Source organism: Monomorium pharaonis, chromosome 9 (genome assembly GCF_013373865.1).
Source record: "Monomorium pharaonis isolate MP-MQ-018 chromosome 9, ASM1337386v2, whole genome shotgun sequence".
In the NCBI taxonomy this organism is placed as follows: Eukaryota; Metazoa; Arthropoda; class Insecta; order Hymenoptera; family Formicidae; genus Monomorium; species Monomorium pharaonis.
Window position 1 is genome coordinate 19,354,881 of NC_050475.1, and position 19,524 is coordinate 19,374,404.

The window sequence follows — 19,524 nt, forward strand, 5'->3', positions numbered from 1 at the left end:
TCTTACAATAAGAGAGAAATAAGTGGAAAAATGCAATATTAGATTCTCAAGTATAAAAGAGGTATACAGTAATTTAAAATGACTTATTCTGTGCATATCCTAATTTGAATACCGAAGCAAAATGCCAATTTTTTTGGTGGACTTCTTTTATTGGATTCTTCTTAGAATAACCCAGACATTCAAATCGATTGAGATTCCCTGTCAAAGACACTTAAGTTAAGATAGTCGATCCGTAATTATGGAGATTTCAAAGGCGAGCTACCCGCGATTGACACGCGCTGGTGATTATAGAAATATCACAAAGATCAGATGACATTTAATTAAACGGACGGGAATTACATAACGCTACGATGATCGGTCGGTCTCATAACTGCTCAGACTTCGTCGCGGATAGAATTTCGATATCGATCATATCGGATTGACACGTTGACATTGAGCGAGACGACGTTCTATTCGTCTCGTCTCGAGAAGTGCTTGCATTTCAATATGTACACGGAAAGAACAATTTCACTATGATATTTAAAAATTTAGTTAGATACAGAGATCAGAAAACAATTTTATGCCAAATCGTCAAAATAACTACGCTCAAGTATGATAACGTTGCTACAAAAGTTCAATGTTCCAGCAAACATAATATAATTTTTTTCAATAGTTCGTAATTTTCAGATAAGTGTGTCAACAAAATTGTTGTTATCGTGTATTCTATCCAAAAGTATTAATTGAATAAAAAAAATTTCTCAGCAACCATAGTACTCGATAGCACAAGAACGTGATCTCGTATAATAAAAAATTAGAACTGGCCCAATAGCCTCTTGCTTCTCGATCAATTGTGTATTCTATGCATATTTTCGCAGACAGTTATTTGTAATTAAATTAGATTCCTAAAAAATCTTTCGCAGGCAAATTAGAAAATGCTATAAAATAATTTTCGATATAAATAAACGAATTGAAATTTGTATTAACATCACTGACGTTATCGTGTACCTTCTACATTATAACGATAATTATTAAGCTACGCGAGCATCCCTTTCGCACATAAATCATCAGATGTACAAAAATAATAATGGAGTATAATATCTGGTGTGCCGTGCCACCGCTGCCGGCTCGAGAGAAGAATATAAATCATAACTCACGAAATACATGGCGAAGATTCCGAACGAGGCGCGCTTTCCTTCTCTCCGCGCTACTCGCTCGCGGCCGCCCTCCGTCCCCTTCCTCGCGTCTCTTTATCCGCGATCGCGATCGACGTCCGTAAAATCGTATCCGGCGCAACGAATATGACCACGATTAAGATTACGGCGATGCCGATAGCGACGGGACGCCGAGCGACGCCGATCGAAAAGGCCGGGGCCGATACGTTATCTTAATTGCCCTCCGACACGGCTCAGGGTTAGTTCCGACCGCACTGATTTTGCGGCAGAACGTATGGGGCTTGTCCGTCGAACCGCACACGTCTTTTTAATGGCGCACGAACAAAGATAAATTCAATCGCGAGCGCGGTCGAGAGACCCGATCGCATCGGACGTGGTTGCATCGCGACGCACCGTAACGGGTAGTAGAGATCCAAACGTACGGTCGTACCCGATAGTAAATTCAATTTTTAGAGGAATGATGCAGCAGCTCGAGCGCGACCGGGTCAAGTTTGCCCGCACGAAGTCTCTGAGGTAAAAAGGACCCAAACTGGTTTTGTTGATTTTAATTATATGAAAGACACCTTTGGGAATTTATTTTTTTTTTTTTATCAAACTAAATGTTCTCACTCACGCAAAGTAAAAACAATAAACATCCAATTTTTCCTCTAAAATCGTTAGAATTTAAACCATTTAACCAAATAATTTCGATGTACTTATATATATATATATATACAGGAAACTGCATAACAAAATTTCGTCGATATTAAAAATACTAATAATCCTACTGACTCTGCGAATTTTTTAGATCGAAGACTTGGCGCAAACTTGGCGCAAATAACCCGCTTGCATTTTCCTGAGCCAGCATGGAAATTTCTGTATTTTACCCTGCACAACAGCGAAAAACGTGTCATTGTATTAATATGAGATAGGCGGTAGTGCTTTTGCACAAACGCGATAAATCTCGCGCGTCTTCGCCTCCGTTGCCTCGACTATTCTCTTATTCGCCTTTCTCTGTCCTCGCTTTTTCCACAAGCGAGCAAGCGAGCGAGCGAGCGAGCGAGTGAACGAGCCGCGGCCAAGGCTCGGACCAGCGTATTTATGTGCCATGGCTTATTTATTTTCGCGCGTCCGCGCTCGATAAATCGCGCGCGCGCGCGAAAAAGAGAAACAGAGGGAAAGACGGAAAGACGGAGAGAGAGAGTGAGAGAGAGAGAGAGAGAGAGAGAAAGGCTTTTCCATGTGCACGCTACTAAGCGATGCACCCCGAACCTATGGTCGTCGCAGCTGCACGCGAAACGCAGCTGCGACTAATGAGAGCCGTCCGTTAAACCTCGCGCAGTCAGCAATGCCGATACGTCGATAGGCGGAACGGGCACACGATAATTCTCACCTAGGTAATTATCGTGTTACAAGGAGAATCCATGATCCGTTCGTCGCGTCACCGAGAAAAATCGAAGCGGTCGTCAAGAGTGCAGAATTGGCCATTAAGGGAGTTCCGCTGCTAAATCAAAATGAACAAATTTTCACGAAACTTTGTAGAGAAGTTCAAATTAGTGATATAAATTGATGACTGTCAGAATTTCAAAAAGCTGAACTAGCTAGTTATTTAGATATCATCAAGTGTCAAATTGAATTATCCAAAAACTGACGATAAAATAAATTGCGCGAATATAGATTGCCATTCCAGCAAGGGAGGCTTATCACAGCGATATCGAAACACGGCTGAAAGTTAAAGCGAGCTTTCCACCCGCGCTTCGTAGACCATCGCCCGTCCGTCCAGTTGGTTGCGCGCATCGACTTTCTCAGCGGAGCAGTTTGATCGAGGGTGAAAGGAGGCAGGCGGCAAAAGAGGCGGGGGGAAGCAACGGAGGGAAGATCCTCGAGATCGTTTGGGACGTAGGGAACGAGGTCGCGCGGCAACCATGATCCCGGGGATCGAAAAAAGGTTAACGACCGCCGCTCGAATCGCGACCCAGCTTTTGGACTACGGCGTAGAACGACGTCGTTTCTCTCCCCCGCTGCTGCCGTCACCGTGTCCTTATCTCGCCCCTTCCATCCGTCCTGACCCTGCCCGACAGTGACGAGAGAGGACGGCGACGGAGACGAAGGAGAGGTTTAACGACAACGTGGGATACGGAGATGGAGGCGAGAGAGCAATGCGCGATCGGTCAAAAAGTTTCGCCGGGGCGAAACCGAGACAGCTGCTTAATCTCGCGGTGACAATGCGGGAGAAAAGGATATTCATTTAACGAGGAAATCGATATCGCAGTTTCAATTTTCTTTTTCGATTCGCAAGACATTTTCGAGCAAGACTTTGGCTTCTTCCTCTACGATGAATCAACACAATCGTTCGTAGAGTGGTAAAACTACGAAATAAAATATACAAGATTCTCAGAAAATTATATAAGGTTCTCTAAAAATATATGTATCGCGAATGTCTCACTTATAATTTAATTATAAAGGAATTTAATGTCGAAAGAAAGAAGGAGATAATTTTATATAATGTTTTAAGAAAAACATTAACGTCGAAGCTGTTAAAAAATCTCAAGGCAGCCTCAATAATTTCTAGATTTATATGCCTTCATCAATTCCTGGAAGATATTCGCATGATTAGATAAAAAAATGACGGACCGACTGAGCTGACAAATCGAGCTGAGTTGCAGTGGCACGGTCCAATTAATTCATCAATTCCCAGCGGCACGACCGTGAATTCTCGGAACTGCGGCAACAGAAGTCAAGTGGTAATTATACAATTATGCAACCGGATATCTATTAAATACGTGATGAGAAATAAGTCTGTACATACAGTACATCCATCTCCCCCGAGTTATCTTCAGCACAGAGCACCGTCTAATTAAGTCGCCATTAATAACGATAATTCATAAAATATATAAATCATCATTTATCAAAAAATTAATTAAAATTATTTTAAGAAATAAATAGGTGATACACGTATCAAAACAATGCAAAATAAAGATAGGGCGATACTCTTTGTACACTTCTCGGTCATCGAACAGAGAAGATTAATTAAAATTAATTAAAATGCAATCGTTTATCATCAAAATTGAATTACTATTGAATTTCTTTTGAAATACGCTCGTTACTTGTATCTAAGTCCTCAATTATTTGCGTTCGCACTTTCACCATACATTTTACCGGGATATTGCAATCCACTTCAGCCCCCCCCCCCCCTCCCTCCGCTCTCAACGTTCCTGTTCCACGTTTACAAGCGCCAAATCAAATTCATTCGTTATTCGATATACGCGAATGCAGCGGCGCTCCGCGCGTATGTGCGCGCGGGCAGCCTCTGTGCCTCTCATAACTCGGCGTCTGCATTTTTCAGCGTCCAATCCGTTCAACGCTTCCCTTGGATGCTCGCTTTTATTCCGGCTGGTCCGCAGAGAATCGCGAAGATTTAAGAAGCATGAAGGAACGAGAAGCCCGCATTGCCATCGGGAAAAGCAGCCGTCGGTGGTCCCATAAAGAAGGTCAAAACCGCGGATCGGATCGAAAGGCAAGCCACCTCCTTGGCCTTTCGTCCTTTCTTTCATCCTGGGCTCGGTTCATTTCGCCGCTCACCTCTTATATATTTGATAGGCAAACCGATCGAGAGAACCTGCGGCCATAAAACTTTACCTACGTTTTTCTCGAGGGTAAAAAAGCGGATAAGAAAAAAGCCTAACGAAAGGAAAGAAATGGACTTTTTCCTCCAAGTTGCCTATCGAGAGTTACAGATATCGAACGAAAAGAAAGATAATGGATAGGAAGAACAAATGCATTTTTAAACGTTAATTTCAACTCTACAAATTTACAAGTTGGAATCGAGTAAATCTCGCGTGTTTGGATCGGCACCGGATTTTTCCGCTCGAATGCATCGATACGCGTCGTTCAGGATCCGCGTTTACGTAATCAAGCATTTCACGGAGACGCGGGGATTCACGAAGACGAATTCACCCATCCGTTCAGCTTCTGAAGTTGAAGCTCTCCTTCGAAGCCGAACTTCGGAAACGAAGTATTTGCGGAATCATTCTTGATTGGCCACTGAATTCGCAGCGTGGAGGACGCGGATAAAGTTTCCGAAAAATATCTCCGGGGAGTCCGAGACGTCGGCGTCGCTCGCTCGAAAACATCAAGCGCGAGGGAAGCGCAAGCTGCTTCCCACCATATATAACTCAAGGGAAAATAACTGTCCAGGAGCGTAGTTAGAAATCAATTTTGGATATATCCTTGTTGTATTCCGTTTGCAGGCTATTAATTTATTAAAACTCATCCTGTTCTATATTCACGTTTCAATAAAGATTCACATTTACGAAACATTAAATATAATTCATGTACCATTAAGAATTATTTTATTAAGAATTATTAGGCCAAATGCCCCTAAATATGTATATTTACTTCTGTGTCACATCGTCGTACACATATCAACGAAAAAGAGCGTAAAATTACAAAAGGAACGCACCCCTATGATCTACATGTGACGTACGTCTCTTATCTCGAATACGCAATCTTCCTCCTCCCTACGCTCTCGCTTCTAACTCGGTCATCCTCTCTCCTTCTCTTCTTCTACCCTCGCGTCTACTATGACGCGACGCAGTAAAATATCCCCCGTCTATTTTCTTCGGGCTTAAAATTACCTCTTTCGCTATTATGCCGAGAGCGAACCCGGTATGTATATCCGTTACCGAGACTAGCTTCTCTTCAGCTATCGCCCCGTGAGAGAATCGATCGACGACGTGTACCGCCGTCACCGTCGTCGCTATCGACGCGATATCTGTCGCGCATTCACCAAAGGAACATAGCCCCGCCGTACGAAGGAGCCAGGAATATTCTCGTCGATCGCATCGCCGGAATTTCACTCGCTCTGCCGGCGCAAATTTTCTCGCGAGATTTTCCGCGAGGCCATTTGTCCCGCGAGACAACCGCTCGCCCGATAACGTTTTGTGATGCTTCCTATAAAGTGCGATATTAATTAAAGCGTACAACAACCTTGCGTTTCAAAGAATAAAAGCATTCTATTATTAAAAAAAAAAAAGAGACGAAACAAAACATACGTATAAAAAATTTCTCTCCCTCCTCCCGCGATCAAGAACGCTGCTTCGGCCGAAACGGTAACAGACTCCTGGTTAACGACTGGCCGCATGGAGAATAGCACAGAGGCGGCCTCGACGATTCGTGTACGCACGCATACACGCATACGAGCACGCGGCCCGTCATGCACCACGACCGCGAACAATGATATGGATGCAGCGGCGGACGCAGTAATATTATGCATCGCGAAAATATATCGTGCTTGCCCGGCACGGCGACCAGAGGGAACTGGGACCCCGAGGGGGGGGAGGTGAGCGGGACAGAGAGAACGGAAAGGGAGAACAGGGAACGACGGGCGGACAGGGAACGACAAATGTTTATTGCGTACGGTATATAGTGAGCGAGCGGGAGACAGAGACAGAGAGAAAGAGAGAAAGAGAGAGAGGGGGAGGGAGGGTGCGTGCGTACGGTAATTGCGATGCAATGGGAACAGCGCGCGGGACACACAATGGAGGAGAAGGTGGACCGCCTCCTCCTCTCCGGTTTCGTCCCCGCTATTCCCGGCTCGCTCCTGTCTCGCTTTTGGCCATTTTCGGGAGGGGGATGGGGGGGGGGGGGGAGGAGGGTACACCTCCGGTGCACGTACGTCCGGCTGTCGTCCGAAACCGCCGTTCTGGAACCGCCAGCTCGGTGGCGGCAGCGGTTGTTACGATGCCCCCGGGGGTCAGAGAGCCGGGGCCCGCGTGTGTGTTGCGTCCAGGCGCGCGTTGCGTTGTCGGCGCAGGTGTAATTTACCCGATGGGTATATGCACTGTTACCATGCCGCACGACTTCCTGGCTTCTCTCCGGCCCCTCTCTCTCTCTCTCTCCCTCTCGTCCTCCTCTATACTCTGCCGTCGCCCGACGACGACGGGAGAGACGACAAAGGCAAAGGCAAGTAAGAGAAGCGACTGCGCGCGACATTCTTCCTCGAGTATCGACAACGACGGCGTAGAGAAGGGACGAGAGGGAGGCAATCGCATCGCCCGAGGCTGGAAAGCTGCTCGCCGTAATTGGAAAATTGCGTAATGCCGACGTTGCCGTAATTATACGACGTACCGGTGTGTAATCGATATACGTGCAGCGACCTCGAGTCGAACGTTCCGTCCAAGTGGTTGCGTTTCTTCCAAGGCCGCCGTGGGCACCCGGCGCGGAACGACATGAGAAATGTCACGTCGCACCGACGCGACGCACTTTATTCCTCACGTTAAAAAAAAGAAAGAAAAAAAACGTCAATTTTCCGCCTTCGACCGCTCGCGCGCACACGTGCGAACGGTATTAACTCACAATCGTCCGATACGTCGATCGTTTCTGTTAATCTTATTGATCGCAATCGTCACGTACGTTCCTAATCTATATGTATCGAATATCTTGGACGTATATACGCGTTGCGACATTAATTTCATTTAGCGGGGGGAAAAATTCAGAAGATAAACGCACCGGGTCTAATCGTGCCGGTGGATCCGCCGGTGAGAGACGCGGCTCAGCGTCAGAAATCTCGCGGAGTGCACTTCCGTACTTTAATAACATTTTCCTCGCATGTCAGAACGATGAATCGAGCGGTACAAGCTCGGTGCGGGTCACGGGACTTTACGGTTACACTGGAAATTCGTCACTCCGTAATTCCAGGCGGATTCGTTCGGGCGTGTGCACGACGGGAACATCCGCCCTCGTCGGCGAGCCACTTTCCTGCGACCATTATTTCCGGCTGTCACGATCGGCCAGCCCAAGCGTTCTTACTTCGCATCCCGTCGTCCTTTAATTCCCCCACGCGACGTTCCTCCTGGATGTCTCCTCGTCCTTTCTCTCTATCCCTCTCTTTCTCTCTTTCTTTAGCTGTCTTTCTTTCCCTCGTCGTCATCTCTGCAACGTTTCCGTGCGTGCACGCGAGTCTATGCCGGAAACGATTTATCATACTCGTTATTTCGTCCATCGATGTAAGTACCGTCGTATACTGCGAGAATCATTCGTACTGGCTCGTCTTTCTCGCGCCTAGTTCTTCCTTCCCCTCTCGCCCGGGTCCGACGAAAAGGATCGGTGAGCCATCGCTCGTAAATTTCGGTCGCAATTCCCCACATTTCGACTCCCACGCGCGAAGCTCGTAAAACGCCCTGCATTTCGTACGGCGACTACGACGTAACGCGATTACGCGAATTCCCGCGGGAGAAACAGTTACGCGAAGAAACCTCACGATTCGTCGCGTCGCGCTTAACGCGAGATTATACCGTGTCTTGGAACGTCCACAAGCAACACCGAATCTATTTCTCTCGAAAATTTTAAGAATTACATCTATAACGTTTAATATATATTGCGTATTTAAATCTCTTCGTTCTTAATAAAAAATTATTTGAGAAATTATAGATCAAACAATGTGTGAAAAATTATTTAGTTTCATTAAATTTTTCGTATATGCGTTTAATGTCACATGTAAAGATAGATAGAAATGCAAATCTGAATCGTTCAAAAAATCTTGAATACAAATCATAACCTTATGAAATCATATTTAAAGTGACTTTATACCATATAATCAATATTATTTTTCTCATATATATGCATAAATCTTCTTTACTATCTACATATTAAAATTCAATCTAACAATAATGTTGATTAAAAATTATATTTCAACAATTCAGTTCGGGCAAACTTGGTTGATTCGATTCGAATTTAAACAAACCCCCCCAAAAAATGAAATTCAACTTTATCCCCGATTCGGCGTTAAAAAACATTGATTTTCGCGTCTCCCGTGTGCATAAGTGTATGTAATTTTATTTTCGGGTTGTCATTAAGATTAGATTAACCCGAATTAAGCACGCGTACGTGACGGAGATTCGCAACGCCATTAACGATGTCGATTCGGGCAACGGTAACGGTTGTCCGTGGTCTTGAAAACGGGTTATCCCTATTCGCCACGATTCTCACCGATACACGGCGCTGGCATTAATGACGGCCGGCATAATAACGAGGATTAACCTTATTACCACGGATACTATTATCGCCGTAGGTCTTCTTTATGGGCGCGGCAAAGTGTTCCGTGGCCGCGGGTAATTATCCGCGCTCTCGATGACGGCTCGCGCGCAGGATCGTCCGCTCGCTCGCTCGGCTGGCCGGCCCGAGCCGGGCCATTTGCGTGCATGTAACGATTAGCAAATAATTAATTGCTGCACGTGTGTACGAATGTGCGTGCCTCTGTGCCTCAGTCAATACGCGCACGTCGCCGGTCGATGCATCGAACGCGTGCGCGCACCGGTCCGATTAATATTATTGCGAGCCAGCGCGCCCCTTCTTTCTCTTTCTCTTCGCAGCCAGTTAGCCGTTCTTAATGTTACATTTATGAACACCTTATACATCGCACTAATTTATTCCGTTCCCTCTGTAATTACGTACTGATATCTCGATGAAATTTACTCGTTACGTTTCCACTCGCGTTTCGAGAGCTCGTAAAACTAAAGTGAAAAATATCTAGTTGGAGAAGTATTATTAATCTTGAACAGATTGCTCGAGATCAAGCATTTGCAACATCTTTTTTACTCTTGAAACGTAACTCTTGAAAAGGGACTTGATCCTCTATTTCTCTCGTATAAACCGAGCACTCAATTCAAATTTAATTTTTTCAATTACACATATATGACATAAAAATTTATTCTAAAAAATTTTCCGACTTTCTATTTACAATTTTGAGAGTATGATTATAACATTTGTATGATTGATTTCTTAATTTCATTTTGTTAAAGACTTTGAAAACATTCATTTGTCGAATACGAGCAATAGGGGGATTAATAGAAATATTGATTTTTTTGTCGCTTGAAAAAGCACACAATTCAAAAGCTCGCCGTACCGCGGAATTTTTGCGTCCAACAGAAATCTCCGAGTTGATCGGAGAAATCCGGCGATACCGGTGCGGTGCGTAGACCTCCTTTGTAACGGAGAACCGTTACACCTTTAGCGCCGGGTATATCCATGCGTAACTAATCTCCCGTCCGCCGCATTAACATCCCGATCTAGATTGCGATTCGCGATCCGGCGCACCGGATCGCGGTGTAATCGGGCGAGGCGCTGGGCACCGGGGATGCCTGCTCCGGGAAAGTGGCCCGGGCTATTGACGCCCGAGAGCCTCCCGGATGCGGAATCTCCAAGTTCCGGTACGCTGCGGGTCCGTTTCTGGGCTAGCTGCAAGCGACTCGAGACTCGCGAGTTTCGAGGTAATTTCCGTGGAATTTGCTCGTCCGTTCGCGCGCGCGTATTCGAACACCGCTGGTGGTGGCGGCGGCGGCGGCGACGACGACGACGGAAGGGCGATCTCTTACGTGAAATTTGCGGGCGCTGCTGACGACGTGGAGCGACGCCAATATCACGGAATTTTGTACAAAATAAAAAAAAAGAAAGAAAAGAATTCGTGTGACGATTCCCCAGACAAATTAAACGCCCTGTATCGTAGAAAGCGGAATAAAATGAGTTTTCCCGATCTGCCCGTTGTTTTATTACTCCAGCTATCTGTTTCGCGATGTTCTACGATATTACTCGCAGCCGATAGAGATAGAGGAGCCGTTTCCTCATCAGTAAGCCACTCTCGGTGCTGCCGCGACAGAGCGCAGCGGAGCGAAAATTATCGGCACGGTGTTTCGACTTAAATCAAATCAGCTGCGTATTAGTTAATTAGCTGTCCTGGAACCGTGACACGTTACATTGGCAATAATTTCTGGAGCGGAACTCGGTACGTTTCCTCGACCGTGCACTCGTTCACGCGTAAAGTTTTAATACACACAATCACGCGATGGAAACGTACAGGACGAATTGTCGTATTGCAATTACCCAGCTTGATATTTAATGAGTAATTAAATTTTCAACGTTCAAAACGGAAAGTTGCAAAAGAGGCCAATAACTACGCTGACCAGTGGCGTTAATCGATTTTACCATATGTTTTCCTCCCTTAGCTTAAACGATAGTAATCGATATCGAATTCGAGTCGATTCGTGACTCGAGCGCGAGGGTTCGCGATCCCATCTCCGTTTAGTTGTTGAACGCACGGGCCTGTCTGGGCTTCGTGTTTCATTTATCTAACACGATGATCACGCTCGACGCGAGATGAGAATCAAGGCGGTCACACATTTTTCATCGCTGTGAACGTCGCTTAAACGCAAGCACCGTGCGTCAGTCGAGGCTCTTGATTTCACGCACACGCGTCCAACGGCTTAGTCAGTACACGCGCGCGCGCGCGCGCGCGCATGTGTGAGTGTGTGTGTGTGTGTGTGTGTCGGTGGCCACGGGAGCGGGTGGGAAGGAGGAAAGGAGAGGGAGGTGGAAGGCGGACAGGTCATCGACCCGGCCGAGCACTGTTTCTAGCAGAATAGCTCTTTTGCCAGCGAATGTGTGTCACGTGTGGCACACTCGCCGCCACCGCTTGCGTGTACTCGCCGCCGCCGCCGCCGCCGCTTGCGGTGCGTGTGAGAGTGCGATCGCGCGTGCACGCTTCTCCCGTTGCAAGCACGCACGGAAGAGTTTTACCTATAGGCACGACGAGACGCGAGTCGGACACACGCGCATACGTACACGCGCGCGCGCGCGCGCGCCGCATGTCGCTCTGTCGCGTCGAACGCACGCACGACACTGACGCGGATGCGAGATGCGCGAGTCGCGAGTGAACGCGTGTCGCGGGGTGAAAAAGAAAAAGATTCAGAGAGGGTAGCTTTCTGCCGAGAGAGCGGAGAGACGAGCGAGGGAACTTTAACATTTATCTTGTTCAGAGAAATTTCAATTTGTAACTCTGGAATATAATATACGAGGCATTTACCCTCTCGGCCTTGGCGTCTACCGCGATGGATATCAATTTTCCTGCAATTTATAATGCATAGCTTGAAAAGAGGAAATAATACTCGAGTCCCAAAGCGCACCGTAATGATCATCAGTCTTGTAATCACTGATTATGAAATTCATACGTCATTTATCAAAAGACACAGTACCGTCGCGCGTCACAAGTATGCCTAGCACAACAGTCAACCAAAGATAAATCCGCTGATTATCCTTTATATGTAAATTCATCTTTTAATATGATAATTATATAATATTTATTTCTTGTGTGCGTGTGCGCGCGCGCAGTAAAAATTAGTAACCAAAAGAGCTGGATGATTACATTCACTGTAGAAATCTCGCTAAAATGGAAAAACATTAAAAATTTCACGATTTTATAATTATCTTGGTTATTTCAACTTGTTTTTCTTCGGTCTTCAATTTTAATCTTTTACGACCCATTATGTTATAAAATCGCGTTATCGTCCATCTCACGTGAATAAGTACAAAATAAAATAATGCTTTGAGGAAGTCTCGAAAAAGTAATACTTCCCACACGTCCATTCGAGAGTCCTACCTTCTTCACCGGTATATTGCAAAGCTTACAAAGTATCCTGGATCGGGACGAGATTTTGAGATGTCTATCACCGTCCGCGAGAAACCGGCACGTGCGTTTCTATCCCGTCGCCGGGATACGAATATCATCGTCCAAAGGTCGCCGCGGGCAAAACGCTTATGCAGAGCTCTAGTCGTTTCCATTTAAACTCCTACACACTACCGTATATACCTGTTCTCTCTGAGTAAGGTGTGCTTTCGTTAAGCTCGCTGGTACAACAGACGCGATCATATATCCCCCGTAGCGCTGAGCGCGTCGTGCAGGCGGATTCCCAAAGCAAGGGAAAAGCGGAAAATTTAGGATCGCGTAACTCTCGCCCGATTAAGTAACAGAACCTTGGTAAACATATATGCGCAAGTTAGATTAGAGATTTGAAACTAAAGAGGTTTCTCCACGGGTTAACAGCAAAGGCTCGTGGATTACGTGCGTTTACCAAAACCGTTCTACTTAATTCAGCAAATATTATCTAATTAAACGTATTAAGAATGGAAAAAGACAATATGTCAAATTAAGTAAATATATTTTGCTAGATAATATTTACTGCATTAAATAGAAAGCTTTCGGTAGACAGACATGTCCACCGAAGCAGCTACCACAATCTACGGAGTCTATTTAATCATTTCTATCTGATATAACATAGTGCTGCCTCGAAAATTGCCCGGGCCGCGGTTCTTCGCCGATAGAGAAACACGCGAATCCCGAGTTGAAGTTGCATGATACGCGCTCGTGGAAAAGTCATTTTACGATTGATAGCCATTTTTCGTTTGGCCAACAACGGCACGGTAAACGGTAATTTTCGTGAGATAAAAATAGCCCCCGAGCCGGTAAAAAGGCGAAGAGGCGAACAAGAAGTACAACTCTGTGAAGGAACTCCCTTTTTTTTCCTCCTCGGTAAACTCGGAAACTCTCTTCCCCGTCCGGGCGTGATTTTCGCGTCCCGCGGGGAAAACCGCTCGTCGGAATATCGCGGACGGGAAGGAATGCACGATGGAATATAGATCGTTCTGGCATCGATCCACAGACGGAAGAGACGGTTAACGTGGCGAATCAAGGGGGAAGGCGAGGGAGAAAGAAGGGAGCATTGCGACACGGGTCCGCGCGAAATAATTGCCCTGGCCCCGACGGAACCGAATAATTATCGCAGAGTCGAGAGTCGACGGCCCGCGCCGACTTTTCCCTATGTAGAAATAACGCGTTCCGCAGATTAAGAGTCCGCGATAGCGGGCGCCGCGCCGCGTATAATTGCCTTCTGAGAACGTTGCTCGTCGCACTTTTATCGTCGCTCTTTTCGCGAGAGCGGCCGCGAATCGTGATTTATTCGCGGCCAAGTCAAGACGGACGGTACTACGTACGCCGCGGACGATAGATTCGTGTGCAGCCAGCATGTGGGGAACGCTAAGAGCACAGATATTCCTTATCTATAAATCTCCGCGAGACTACGGGGCCGCGCTATATCTTGATAAACGTCGGGAATCGGACGGCGCCACGTGGACACAATGTTCCCCCTCGCGCTCAAGATTAGCTCTAGAATTCATTGGCGAGAGATATCCGCATCTCACCCGTGTCTTCGGTGACATTCCGTATGGTAATGCGAAATTTCCTACCCGAGCATCGAGAAACTCGCGACGCTCGTTACCCGACAACGCCGCGAATTCCCGTGACATTTTGCTCGAATACGTCGCGTTGCGAAACGAACGTAAAAGCATCCGGCTACATTTTAGCGGAACAAGAGGTGACGTTTTACCAGTATACGACTCGCGATTCTTTAAACTACTTTTCTCCCTCTCTCTCTCTCTCTCTCTCTCTCTCTCTCTCTCTCTCTCTCTCTCTCTCTTTATATAATAAAGAAGCTATTTATAACGATGGACGCGCGTCTCCGACGTCTTTTTCAAAACAGATCTGCTCATCTTTTGTTCGAAATGGAGATTTTTATTGGCAACGTTCCTGTTCTCTCGACATTTTTCAAGATTCTCTCCTTGACCTTACTTCTTTAGAATTCGGCGTATTTATTTACCGCGAGATATCGTAATTTTCCTCATATTTGTATTCAAAATCTATTTTGACATTGTTAAAAAATTTATGACGACACGCACCGATCGAGTTGTCAAAAAATTAGCTCTTTCAACTTTTTGTTTCGATATACATTCGTATATTTCAATGTGCCTTCGTCGCGTATATTCCGTATATTGGAATGTAGTCTAGTCGTACAAAACTATAAAGTCAACCTACGTTCCGTATTGATTGCCGATGAAGAAATCTCATAATATATTCTACAAACATCGGGCTGCCATTAATATATTTCACCGGAAATTTAAATCCCCGCCGCTGGAAGTGTTAAAGAGTGCGAACACGACATTTGGAATCTAGGCCAAACGGCGGCGTCTGTCACTTACGACTATTCCACAATGTGTCGTTAAAGATGACAAACAAGAGTCTGCGCGATTGGGAAATCGATAGCGCGCGGTACGGTCGTTAGACACGTATAAAATCCTATCTCGTAAAAGCGGATACGAAAATAGTCTCTCCTCGTTTGTTCAATTCGATTCATCCTCATAAACCACTCTCTTCCCCGCGATAAAACTTGCTTTTACGCTGAATTATGCTTAAACACGAAGCTTAATACGGTTTAACTAGCGTGTGGCCATAATAGAAATCACGCGTACTTGTCCACTTTACAATTTAATTATAATAATTCCCTTCAACGTAATTATTATAACATGTAATAAGAAAATAATTATATATATATACACATATGTATGTACATACTACATTTATAACGTGACACGCATTAAAAAATCATTAAGCATTTTCTCGCGAAGCGTTATTATTACCGTTACATTAGGTAATTATCATGACGGTGAAAGGCAACAAAAAAAAAAAAGTCACATGGGACTCGGCGATAACGCGGTCGGAGTGCAATAGGAAAGTAGGTGTGGTACTCCCCGTAGTATCCCCGTATCGCGGTACAAAAGCGAGTACCCAGGCACGTTTCTCGTCGCACCGTCGAGTCACCGTCGACTTTCACGCGCGGCATCCCGACCCGGAGAGCCCGTGCGTGCACCTCGCGTGCAATGGTCAAGGAAGGAAGGCGCGACGACGACGACGACGACGACGACGACGGTGCCTTACCGGACTCCGCGCCGCATTGCTCGCTGGCAAAAAGCCAATGGGCTCGCGCGCATACATACATACATACGTCGCGCGATCGCCCGCAAGCCGCGTAAGTAACGACGTTAAGAGGATGCCAGCTCCCCCGAGAGCACAATGCCGCCATTGTACGCACCTCCCTGGATCTGCTCCTCCTCCTCCTCTCTCTCTCTCTCCCCCCGCCTGTCCCAAGAATCGTACGTGTATCCCATTGTTTTCAGGCACGCGTTGCACACAGCGACGTGCATCGGGGCGCATTAACGCGCGAGAAACGCGAATTTCGACTCGCGGATTTAGAAGCGGACGAAAGACGGAATTAGGATAGACGTCCCCCGGCTGACGGCACAGCTTTTGGCTTCTAGTAATCGTGTAAAGTAACTTGTGTCAACTTGTTTTCGGTTTTCAAGCTTCGAAATGTCTGCACAACGTGCGCGAGCAACTTCGGAAAAAAAAAAGAATATTTATATTGTACATTTATTAATATTTCCAGTAAATATTACGTAGATCTACATTTTAAAAAATTTATTTTACCTACTGTAGTATAATCAGTTTAGCAATAACGAAACCTTATTTTATTTAGACGATCCTTTATTATCATACAATCGAAAGTATAATATCGAATATGCCTACGTGAAGTTTTGCTTTTACCGACTCATTTCACTACTCTGTAAGATAGCTGTCAAGCTTGGCTCGCTCGAAGACAGGAGACACATGTTCCTCGCGAGAGTCTTCTCATGTTTCGCCAGTGCGTGGACGGAAAGTGGCATCAGCCACTATGTGCTCATCATCATCACGTGAATTTGAACAACGACGACGACGATGACAAAGACGACGTCGATTCTTTTCTGGAACAGCTTCGTTAGCAAATGGAGGATAGAAAACGACGCGACAGAAACAAGAACGACACAATTACACACGAAAAAAAAAGACGAATCGTCGTGGCCGATCGTCGTAAATCGGTGAAAGTATTTTCTACCGGTGTGCCACTGACCTGCGCAATATATAATGCTTATGTGCTTAATATACGCAGCCGTGCAATCACGAACGCGCCTACGCTTGCTTGGATCATCTTCGCCTCAAGAGCCTAGGGGATTTGTTTCCCTGGGTGACGTCCTAAAATAACCCGAATTATCCGTCTACCTTCAATTTGCAACAAAAGAATCCGTCGCAGATCAGAAGAAGTAACGCAAATTACTTGTAAAGCTCTCTTGATGTGCGACACTTTTATATCTAGCGCTATTTCTATACCTGTTCATCTTGTCTTTCACGTACTAAAATAAGTTTATCTTTATATATACTCGACTACTTAGAGTTCGACACAATAGGAGCGAATCTAGATGTCATATATTTTAATATTACACGTTAATATATAATAGAGTCGCCTAAGTATGACATATGTTCCCATGATTTCGAAATATGACGATACAAACATCCATTGTTGTCCTTAGGCATTATATATTTAATATTGTAATTCCAAGAAGAAATCTTCTTTCAACAAAACCTAACGACGAAACGGTTCGTTCTTACCTAAAGACGACATTGTCCGTATCGTCGTATTTCGAAATCACGAGAACATATGTCATACTTATATTCCACTGCAAATATGTGTCTAGGTACGAGATGGTGCGCATCCGTGAGCATTGCCCAATGACCGAATAATGCGTAGAGCCGCGACGCACGACAGTATTTTGCAATTGTCGCCGTCTTGAAATATCTTACGTGACACTATTGTGCGTTCATCGACTATGATCATAAAACGGGAAACATCATTCTGCACCGCGAGCGCATCTGCAATTTGCCCGTTCGACGGGTAGGTTATTACATAATCCTCTCTTTCATACTCGTGACTTAAAATTATCAACTATAAATCGCATAGCTAACAAGCATTAAAAGCACTGCGTGTATTTTCTCGAATATTTTAATTTTAAATTTAAACAACTTTTTTAATATTTAAAATGTAACAGCTTCGAAATTATTTCAGACTTTGTTTTCCGTGCTTTCCTCTTTTTTTTTTTCGTTCATTTTATTTCGTTGATTCATACATTTTATTTAAAAAATGCTGTTTTTTATTATTTGGTAAAATTATATATATTAGCTTTATCTTTTGCCGCACAACTGCGGTGACTGTTAAATTACGAAATGTCGTTTATATTGCATCGTGATACTAATACGCGCGAAATGAGGATATCCGGAACGTCTCACGTTATGGTACAAAATGTTTGAGTAACATTCGAGGCGATTGTGTTCCAATTTTAGCTGCAAAACGAACAAACGGAAAGGACCGGGCGAAAAGGAGATGAAATGCACCTGTTGCTAAACGCGGTTCCCAGACGACTCGAAAACTAGGCACGAGCGAGCACCTTCGAGCACCCTCCTGTACACGCTCTCTCTCTACTCGCAATAGGAACCTCGTAAATATCAAAAAGAAGGTGAGACGTCCACTTCCAGGAAAGATGTCACAGCGGCAAAAGGCGAAACATCTGCCGAGTCACTTAATGGACGATTTAATCGAAGTCACTTCTCCCCGATTGAGAGAATTAATTGCAAGTCAGACTTCAATGCATACAACAGAACGATGCATGTATCTTGCATGAATAGCACGAGAAAGAGATAACTACAAGTGTAAACGTCATACAATTTCAGACAATAATATAAACGGTAAAATTATCGCTCTTATCCATCACGACGTTCTAGATCTCGAAGGCTGATGCGTTTGGAAATTCTTAAAAATTTCCGCACCGTACTCTCGTTATGTGCAGATAAAAATTCGGGGAAAAAATTCAAATCGTTATAATAGAGATTCAAACGTAAGGGTCAACGGACGTATCTGTTGATAAGAGATAGAATCCAAGCGCTCTAACAGCCCGTCCGACTGGTATCGCGTTGCGAGGTGAAAAATTCGCGCCGAAACTGTTAATGGAGCTGTCGGCGCATTACAATAACATTTCAACGAGCTGCAGCTGCGCGTTGTGCGAAATGAAGGCGCACATATGTACGTGCGAGGGCGAGAGGAAAATTAACGAACAAAAAGTAATCGACGCCGCGCCGGTCTCGCGCCGCTCCGTTGGATATTAGATTTCGCGGCAACGCGTTTTAACGAAGCTGTCGCGAGGTCTCGTTCACCGTCTCGCGGACCTACGACGAATTGATTTAGGAGATGTGTGTGTGTGTGTGTGTGTGGGAGAGAGTAAAGAGGAAAGGAGTCAAGGGACGAGGGCCGCACGAGGATTACGAGCTCCCCGTGACCGCGCGTTTAATTATTGCACGGCGCGTACCAATTTACGAGCGAGCGGTCACCGATGTCGAACGCCGGAGAACCAATTCCGAGGGCGACATATACAATCTACGAGGGCGAAGGGTCGGGGATGGGGCAGAGTTCCATTTCGGAGGCTCACTTCCGAAGGAACTTGGAGCGCTCTCTCTTTCTCTCTCCCTTCTCTTTCAGAAACGAGCAGATATGTAATCATGAAGTATGGAAGAGAAGAAATGTCGACAACAGTGACATAAATGATGCAAGTAAAACTAGAGATAAAAGGAAGACTTTTATATGCGACAGTTACGTTTGCTCATAAACGTCTATTTTACCGTAAAATTTTATACTTTGCTGTTCATAAAATCGTAAAAATTTCACCATAAAGTGACTGAACTCCCGAGTTTATTAACAAATCTTGTTCTGATATTTCCAAACACAATTACGTTTATTCATTGATTAAAAGAGGATCCTAAAAAGAGGACGGTCTTTTTAGAGTTGTTTACTTTACGAGAAGTGGCTCGGTG

General features: G+C 45.2%; 3 protein-coding genes across 12 annotated transcripts in view; 1 reads left to right on the plus strand and 2 right to left on the minus strand.

Annotated features, from left to right (window-relative positions):
- Positions 1-19,524, minus strand: part of LOC105839218 (growth factor receptor-bound protein 14) — a 295,416-nt gene that overhangs the window by 158,819 nt on the left and 117,073 nt on the right. The gene's annotated exons all lie outside the window — the stretch shown is intronic.
- LOC105839217 (SET and MYND domain-containing protein 4) overlaps positions 1-19,524 on the plus strand; it is a 207,352-nt gene that overhangs the window by 20,407 nt on the left and 167,421 nt on the right. The gene's annotated exons all lie outside the window — the stretch shown is intronic.
- LOC114255229 lies at positions 5,347-6,846 on the minus strand. The gene is made up of 2 exons (XM_028193420.2): positions 6,185-6,846; positions 5,347-6,083 (listed from the first exon to the last, which is right to left on the minus strand). Exons 1-2 carry the CDS (start codon positions 6,403-6,405, stop codon positions 5,651-5,653), a joined length of 654 nt encoding a protein of 217 aa, XP_028049221.2. The 5' UTR covers positions 6,406-6,846; the 3' UTR covers positions 5,347-5,650.